A 9,306-nucleotide genomic window follows, 5' to 3' on the forward strand; every position below is an offset into this window, starting at 1 on the left:
TCATACCATACCTGATTCTGCAAAAGGAGAAAAGAAACTTGCAGTGAAAAACTAACAGATTATACGAAGAAGATGATTATGAGAATTGACATACCAGCTCAAGGGGTCCAAATGTAGAAGAAAGCAAATGTAAACAGCACCACAAAAATCACAGCTTCACCAGTACAATTTAAGAAAGCAAACAAAGGTGTTTGACAGAACTGTAAGGTTATATATTGCTTTTCCCCCCTCCCAATCTGACACACACCCCCTCTTCTTCTCCCTCTCTCCCTGCCAAATGACGCATGTAGCCCCCTCCTCTTTTTTTTCCTTTTTTTTTAATTTCACTTAATTTTTATTTAGTTTTAATTTTTTAATTAATTTTGTTTAAAAATAACTCTCAGTATATTTTAAATTTTCTTTTTTAATTAATTTAATTTATTATTTTTTATCAATACTTATTTTTTCAGTTTTATATAAATTTTATTTAGTTTTTATTTTTTAATTAATTTAATTTATTAATTTATTTAGTTTTATTTTTTAATTAATTTTGTTAATTATTTTTCATTAATACTTATATTTTTAAAATTTTATTTAAGTTTTATTTTTAATTAATTTTATTTATTATTTTTTTAATATTTATTTCTTTAATCAATTTTATTTATTATTATTGTTATCAAATTTTTTTAATTTTATATAATTTTTAAATTACTCCTTTCCTGTAAATTATCTTCCTAATTTGACACTTAAATTATCCTCATCCAACTATTGATACATGTCATAATCTTCTCTCCCTTTAAATCATCCCTCCCTCGAATCATTGACATGGTTAGAGGATGGGTAATTTAAAGAGGGTGAGAGATTCTGACATGTGTTATGTGTCAATGGTTGGAGGGAGGGATAATTTAAAGGAAGAGAAGATTATGACATGTGTCAATAGTTGGATGAGGGATAATTTAAGTATCAAATTAGAAAGATAATTTACAGGAAAAGAGTAATTTAAAAATTATATAAAATAAAAAATTTTAAAAAATTTGATAATAATAATAATAAACAAAATTAATTAAAGAAATAAAACTAAATAAATATTAAAAAATAATAAATAAAACTTAAATAAAATTTTAAAAATATAAGTATTAATGAAAAATAATAAACAAAATTAATTAAAAAATAAAACTAAATAAATTAATAAATATATATAAGTATTAATGAAAAATAATAAATAAAATTGATTAAAAAATTAAAATTAAATAGAAATTTAAAAATATATAACTATGAATGAAAAAATTAATAAATTAAATTAAATTTAAAAATAAAACTAAAAAAATCAAAAAAAAAATCAAAAAAGATAGAGGGGCAGAACAGACATTTAAAGGGGAGAGAGAGAGGGGGGAGGGGAGGTGCGCGTGTCAGGGGAGGGGGGAAAAGCAATTTACATTGAAAAAGGATTCAGAAGACAGATGAATTGCTTTACTCAATTAGGAGTAATTTGTGCTTCATAGGTGTAGTGATCCTTGGTGTAGAATATATACTCGTTATCAGAAGATGCTAAGACTTTGATCCAAGGAATTTGCTTAATGATGTTCCAATTCTCATTGCCCTGGAGACAACTCTTCAGCAGTTGCAAATTGCTCTGCATCTCAAACTTCCTCAAACTCCTGTGGGTGGTAGCTGTGTTGCTGCTCGATCAAACCTGGCAACCACTTGTGGGAGTTGATCTGTTGCCTCTGAACATATCAATACCAAATGCAACTTATATGTAACTTATACTCGTTGACGAGTCACTTCTTAAAAAACACTATATTTTCTTCATTTTAGAAACATTTTAAAGGCCCAGAAGCCTTTTCAAAACCTTAATATATTAATACGGTAGGATGATGAATCACAAAACCTAATAGTAAAATAGTAGCAATAATAATAGAAAATTAAACTTGAAGGTTGCAGAAAAATGGAATACACTTGTTGCCTTAAAAATGTTGTAGAACGAGTGTTGGATGAAAACATGAAGGATTTTTGATGCTCTAATCAAACAATATTTGAGTTTCTTTTATAGTTATTGATTGATATCCATACAATTGTTATTGTTGATCGGTCAATTGGTTTGGTAGTTTTGCTCATTATCCATAATGAATTTTATTTGATTGTTTACAAGTTTTAATTGATTGTATCTGTCTATTACTTTCATTAGTCAATTGATTATCGCATATCAATAGTCTCACCCATGATATATAGTTATATTTTGTGTGAATCTAGACGTATTCAGTCACTGATTATAAAATCATGATTGAGTCAGTGGCATCTCCTCGGATGGGTCTAGTGACTGACGCATGAGGTGTTGCACTATGAGGTCTGGGGTTCGAATCTCGACAAAGTCGAGGTAAATGTCTCCCTTATGTGCTAGTCAATATTCCAAAGGCTAGTAGCCGTCCGTGATTTACCTCCTCCGTGTTGGTCTTGGGACGGGTTGGCGGGGACGCTGGGGGCGAGCATATTGACCTTTTTGCCACCATGATTGAGTCGGTGGCCGCCCCCTTGTGATGGTCTAGTGGCTAGCACATGAGGTGTTGCCACCATGAGGTATGAGGTTCGAATCTTGACAAAGTCGAGGTAAATACTTCCCTTATGTGCTAGTCACTATTCTAAAGACTAGTAGTTGTCCGTGATTTACCTCCTCCGTGTTGGCCCTGAGACGGGTTGGCGGGGGCGCTGGGGGCGAGCGTATTCACTTTTTGCTATCATGATTGAGTCGGTGGCCATCATGACAATGGTGCAGTGGTAAGATGCTTTCTTAATGTCTTAGGGAAGCAAATTTGCCTCTTGGGAACTAATTGTACTATGCTCTGGGTATTTTCTCAGTTTCATATCTAAGGATCGAGTCTTAGTTTCAGCGAATTAACTGATGAATTTCTCTTAATGAACTGTCAACCTATAAATGTTAGACTAATAGACCGCCCGTTGAGAGTGCTTCCCGATTTATTCTGGTGGCTAATGGGAAACTTCTATCGGTCGTGTCAGTCACCCCTAGGATTAGTTAACCTGGATATTTGATGCCAACTAAAAAATAAAATAATAATAATTAATTAAAAAAATATTGAGCTAGTGAGAAACTTTAGTGGAGTTAGATCGATCACTTTCGAGTTAGTTGATATAAGTTGGATATCTAATACCAACTAATAAAAAAAAATTGAATCTTATGGATTGAGATTTGACTGTCCTCATTGTTTAAACACATCATTTATTTGACTGTATCATTAAAAATAAGCTATTAGTCAACTGATATTGGGTTTATCGTAACAGTCTTATCCTCTAACATAATCTTTTGTTGATCTTATCGTCATCAGTTGATTAATTCAAATTTCTGTTTGTACTTCTGGGATTAAATATCATGTCGACCTCGATTCACTTCTTTTGTCAACTTATTGATGTTTTATGTAACACCAGTAATGCTAATACAAAGATAAACTTGACATAGAAATTAGCCTAATATGAAACTACCTTTAAACTTTTATCAACTACATCAAAACTTGAACGTCTTGCAAGATAAACTTGCACATGCATATTTGGCATAGAAATTAGCCTAATATGAAACTAACTTTAAACTTTTATCAATACGTCAAAACTAAGGTCTTGTTCAACCATTTGGTGTTTGATTGCATCAACAAATGACATATCTAGTAATAGATTATCTTTATCATGATCATTATCGTAATTGATATAGACAGTCTTTATGTTTGAAATTAGTATACTTTTTTTTTATTGGATTGGCATGAAATAACTTTTGTAAAGGCGATTCAGACCTGCCATGGGATGAAACTGGTTTAATGTTTTGTTATGCAACTAAAGCCCAAAAAATGAATTGATCCTTTGGTGATCCAACTATAGAAGTAACTAACAGGAAACATAAATAAGAGCCTGAATAACTTGTTCTGACAAATCATATAACAATGAAACTATTTTCAGGGTACAAAATAGGGATAAATAAGACCTTAACTCATTACTTAATTCAAGTGAACACATGATTATGATGACCACGATCCCTTTTCCATAGTTCAGAACAAATGAAAATGGTAGAATTGCTTTTCAAAAGCCACGCTGAATCAATGCATGATCAATCTCGAAGAGAAAGAATAATAATGTTGTCAAAAGTGCTTCAGTTTCTACTTGAGAACTTGTCTTCACTACTACTACCACCACCACCACCACCACCAACAACAACAACAAGGCTGAATCCCAATTGTAGCTGCAGGCCTCCTTTGTAACTCTAAAGTTTCGCTTGCTTGCGAATCGGAGATGGCTGGGGTATGCATATCTGAAGACTGCCACAGACATGACAAGTGCAAATTAGACCACATGAAGCTGCAACATTGCAATCTTTCTCAACTGTATCTCATCCTGATTTGTAACTGAAGATCCTCCATCACTTGGTCTTTTGAAATACACTTCTATAAATTGATTTGTTTCTCTGACAAATCGACACCCTGCAGCATGTTAAAGTAAGCCGTTTGATGCATCTTAACCTAAGAAAGACAAGTAACTCCAAGGATGAAGTTGAAGGTGATATTACCAGTTCAATTCCAAATGCAAACAGCACCATAGAATCACACCTTCACCAATACAATTGAAGAAACACACAAAGTGATCGGTGCTTTTGCTGACGCCATCCTGCAGAAAGAAAGGTGATTGAAATGACTAAAAGGTTGTATGTGACGGAGGGCTTTGAAGATAGATGAATCACCTTATTCAATCAGAAGCAACATGTGGATCATAGTTGTAGGGCTCTTTGGTGTAGAGTATGTACCCTTTGACCTAAGAGGTGGTTGAGAAACAAATAGATGTATATATATATAAAAAAAGGACAGGTCCTATATGAATATGTTCATTACATCTTGATACAGAAAATAGATACGTACAGACTTGCAAATGCATACAACACGATACAAATCACACTTTCACCAGTACAATTGAAGAAAATGCAAACATAAATACATACAAATAACACATTCACCAAATGTAAAGTAATCAAACCAAATGTAGAAAGAAGCAAACGCAAACAGCACCATACAAATCACACCTTCATCAATACAATTGAAGAAAGCATAGCTTTTTTTGACACTATCCTGCAAAAACAAACAAAGGTCTTTGAAAGAATTGTATGGTTACACGGGAAGGAGGAATCAGAAGAAGATAGACGAATTGCCTTACTCAATTAGAAGGAATGTTTGTATCATAGTTGTAGGGATCCTTGGTGTATCGGATGTACTCTTTGCTGGAGTATGTCTGTATTTCGACAACAGGAATATGCTTGAGAATGTCCCAATTCTCATTGCCTTCGAGACAGCTCATTAGCAGTTGAAGATTGCAGGCCATCTCAAACTTCTTCAAACTCCTGTGACTGCTGGCCATGTTGTTATGCTGCTCGATCAAGTCCATGAACCACTGCGGGAGCTGCTCCATTTCCTCTGAACATATCAACACCAAATGCTGCAGCTTGTCGAGATTCTCCACGCACTCCAAATTGCCACATTCGATTACCACGAGAGATCTTAATGACGAGATGTTGGATATCTTCTTCAACCCTCTGCATTTTGCGACCTCAAGCCTGTAAGCCAAGGTGATGTTGTTAATCTCACCTAGCTCATATGTTCGAAGCAGGCCCAGTTGGTTGAGGTTGGTGGCTCGGTGGAGTCCGTCAGGAAGAGCTCTTAGCATTGGGCAGTCGATAATAGCACATTCCATGAGACTTGGAAACAACTTCACTGAAAGAGGTGCTCCATTGAATGTCCACTCCTCCCATCTGGGCATGTCTTCGAATCGGAGCGCTTCAAGTTTGGGAAATGCAGAGCTTCTCGATCCGAGAAATTGAGACCCAATGGTCGTTATGGCGTTTGCACTTTCAATACGGAGGTACTTGAGCTGAGGCAGTGTGCCCAAGGGAAGAAGCTCCACACAACACGGCAAACCAAGAAGCATCAAATATGTCAAGTTTGGAAAAGATTCGGCCAAGGAAGAGGATGTCATCCAACTCGGGAACTGTCGGCCAGGGTAGTCATAGAAGTGAAGGTGGACCAAGGTTGATGAAGGCTGAGACATTTCATTGCATATCCTCTCGGCTTTACTGATTTGCTCCTCATTCCATCCTTTTTCTTCTTCCTCACCATCCACCTCCTCATTTTCGTCTTCTTCTTCCTCACCCTCATCCTCCACCTCCTCATTTTCGTCTTCTTCTTCCTCTTTAGTTTCAGTTCGTTGTCCAGAGCCATCATCCTTGCCATCACCATCTTCTTCTTCATTGGCTTGAGCATCGTGCCCTCCACCATTGTCATCTTCCTCCTCATCTGGTCGCATCCATGACAACGTAAGGTCCTTAAGAAATGGCTTGTTTGCAAGTGCAGAGGCTCCTTTTTCTGCCCTCTCAAGCCTCAGAATGATTAGGACTCTCAACTTGGAGAGATTTTTCAGCTCTTCTAAATCACAACCTTCTTCAGAGGTTGAGTCATTCTGTCCAATCATAAATCCGTAAAGGCTATAGATATTTTCCAGTTTCCCAATTCCCTTGGGCACATAAGTGAGCAGTGGACAGCCAATCATGTTAAGCCATCTTAGATTATGCAACTTAGTGATGGACACAGGAAGTCTTTCCAAGAACTTACACCTTATGATATTCAGACTCTGAAGGTTTACAAGGTTCCCGATAGTTGTCGGAATCTCACGAATATTTGTTCCATCGAGATCTAGATATCTTAAATGCAACAATTCTCCAATGCAATCTGGAATCTTTTCAATTGATGTTTCTGAGAGATCCAAAACTCGCAAACACAGTAATGCTCGCACAACACTATCTTCAATTGTCTTGGTTTGAGGGGAGTCCGTGAGAATTAGAGTTCTCAAACAAGCTTGTCTTAGAATTTGAGCCGGTAACACTAGCATAGGCCCCATACAAGAGATTGACAGCCGTCGAACTTTCACATTATCATCTGCTTTGAATTCTCTACCATGTCGATATAAAATCCCTTCCTCTCTCATTAAATTTGCACAAAGTGATCTGAAGTGATCGTGCATAGAGAAGAAACTCTTGGACAATTCATCCTTTTTAGCTTCTAAGAGATTCCTACCAAGTAACTCCCTGTAAATCTCCTCCCCTAGATCTTCCAATGTTCTCTGGTTTTGAGTTGGAAGATCCCTCCTCCAGTTATCTTCTTCACTCATAATAAGACCTTCAGCAGCCCAAAACTGAACAATCTCCATAGAAAACATATCTTTTTGAGGGTACAAGGAGCAATAGAGAAAACATTGTTTGAATCTAGATGGTAAGTCTTCGTAACTCAAATATAAAGGTCTTAATTCTTCCTCAATCTGATCCATATTCCATGCATCACTTTCAAGAACTTCCTCCCATTTTGCTTTGTTTTGATGGTACAGAACCCCTGCAATAGCTTTAATCGCAAGAGGCAAACCATCACATTTGTTGACAAGTTTAATTCCTATTTCTTCAAAGCTTGATATCTCGTCTTCATCTCCTTCAACATCAAATATTAAATGTTTAAGCAAAGTCCAACCACTTTCTTCATCCATTTTTTCAACTGGGTGTATATATCTAGGTTTCATTAGCATTACGACCTTTTCTTTTCTAGTGGTAACTAATACTGTACAACTTATTGCACTTTTCATTATAGGTTTTCTCAAGAAATCTGTCCACACAGATGAATTCCATACATCATCTAGGACAATGAAAGTATTTCGTGTGAGAATAGACACGAGTTTATTTTCTAATTCTGCTTTACTTTTTCCTTCAAAATTTTCTCCTTTGGTTTCACTTCCTTCGTAAGACCTAATTAACTTTTTTAGCAAATCAGACTCTGTGTAAATTTTAGAAACATATAACCAAATTCTTTTTGGAAAATTATCTTTGATTCGTTCATCCTCGAATATTTTGCTTGCTAGAGTGCTCTTTCCGATTCCCCCCGTTCCTACAACTCCGAAGACACGACATTTCTTTGGGTTTTTCTCGAGTATCAAATTAACTAGTGCCTCAATAGCATTTTCTATCTGTGTTCCTACAATATCTCCTTCGACTTGTAGGTGAGAGGTCTCATCTGCAATCACTGTATCAACATTTTTAACCGCTTCTTTGGTTGCTCGATCCAGGTAATTTGTTATGACAATATCTTTTTTTAGATCCTCTAACTTATTATTCAGTGCTATAATTTGATTGGCAATATTATGACGATATTTAAGGCACTGAAAGCATGAAAAGAGATAGCTCCAAGGGATGCTTACAGTAGATGAACCTGATAAAGCTCGAGCTTTCAATAACTTTCCTCCTTTAATCATACAAATATCAATAATATCATCGGCATCATACATAATATCTTTCAACTTTCGCGCCCAGATGTCAATTTCATGATTTATACGCCTCTTTTGCTCTACTTGTTGGAGATAGTCATTGATTGTCCCCAACCTTTTTGAAGGGATTTAATCTCTTTATTGATGCCTAGCACCTTGAAGATCTCTGTCTCCACCATGTTCGCTGTGCCCGTCAAGAATTTTGAGACAAAGAAATCTAAGATCAGTGCCATTCTTGGTGGAAGGAAGAGGAAAAGGATCACAAGTTGTAGGGATTGTTTTTTGTTTTGCATGGAGAAGAGCTAGTGCCCTAATATATAGACTCCAAACAATTAGAGCAATGACATTAATTTTCTATTTTAAAGTAACATATGCTTCTATTATGAACAAAGTATTGATGCTGGATGTTGAATAATTAAACCTAAAAGAAATTTTAACTTTAATGTTAATTTGCTATATTAAATATTATTTTAGCACATGTACTTACAAACTTAAAAGTTTAATATATTCATGTAAAGTAGAGTGACTATAATCATTGAGATAAACATCAATAAATAATGAATAATGAATACTAATTGAAATGCTACTTCCATTTTGTTTAGTAAACACAATTTTCTTTTTTCTTTTCCATTATTTATGGAGGAAAAGGACGGGAAGTACACAATTATGTAATAAATAAATAGAGTGCATATACCCTCCGTTTAAATTATTCTTTTGTACAAGCTCTTCCTCTCATCTAAAGAAAGGGTCTTCCTCTCTTCTAAGGAAAGGATTTAGCATCAAGAAAAGTTATGATTTGGCATCAAGAAAAGGTAAAAGGTAAAGAAGATTCTATTTTATATATTTTTAATAATATTAAGAAAAGAATCCTTTAAAAACTATTTTAGTAGCAAATGAATTCACACATTGTGTACACTTTCATGTACAACATCAATAAAGTAAAAATGTAAACGAAGGCTAAGATGTCCTTTGGAATAGGAAATA

The 9,306-nt window shown here is 35.1% G+C and overlaps 1 protein-coding gene across 1 annotated transcript; it reads right to left on the bottom strand.

Annotated features, from left to right (window-relative positions):
* Positions 1 to 3,940: 3,940 nt before the first annotated feature.
* Positions 3,941 to 8,605, bottom strand: LOC121971375 (probable disease resistance protein RF45). The gene is made up of 5 exons (XM_042522615.1): positions 8,268 to 8,605; positions 5,182 to 7,496; positions 4,715 to 5,096; positions 4,544 to 4,641; positions 3,941 to 4,457 (listed from the first exon to the last, which is right to left on the bottom strand). The coding sequence occupies exons 1-2, from the start codon at positions 8,341 to 8,343 to the stop codon at positions 5,182 to 5,184; spliced, it is 2,391 nt and encodes a 796-aa protein (XP_042378549.1). The 5' UTR covers positions 8,344 to 8,605; the 3' UTR covers positions 3,941 to 4,457; positions 4,544 to 4,641; positions 4,715 to 5,096.
* Positions 8,606 to 9,306: the final 701 nt, after the last annotated feature.

This window comes from Zingiber officinale, chromosome 4A (assembly GCF_018446385.1).
Source record: "Zingiber officinale cultivar Zhangliang chromosome 4A, Zo_v1.1, whole genome shotgun sequence".
In the NCBI taxonomy this organism is placed as follows: Eukaryota; Viridiplantae; Streptophyta; class Magnoliopsida; order Zingiberales; family Zingiberaceae; genus Zingiber; species Zingiber officinale.

Bases quoted from the DNA above. Each gene is read 5' to 3' on its own strand.
- LOC121971375 (XM_042522615.1), bottom strand. From the start codon at position 8,343: ATGTATGATGCCGATGATATTATTGATATTTGTATGATTAAAGGAGGA. The intron at 7,497-8,267 runs GTTCATCTACTG...TTGATGTTGAAG, and splicing joins GAAAGCTCGAGCTTTATCAG to GAGATGAAGACGAGATATCA.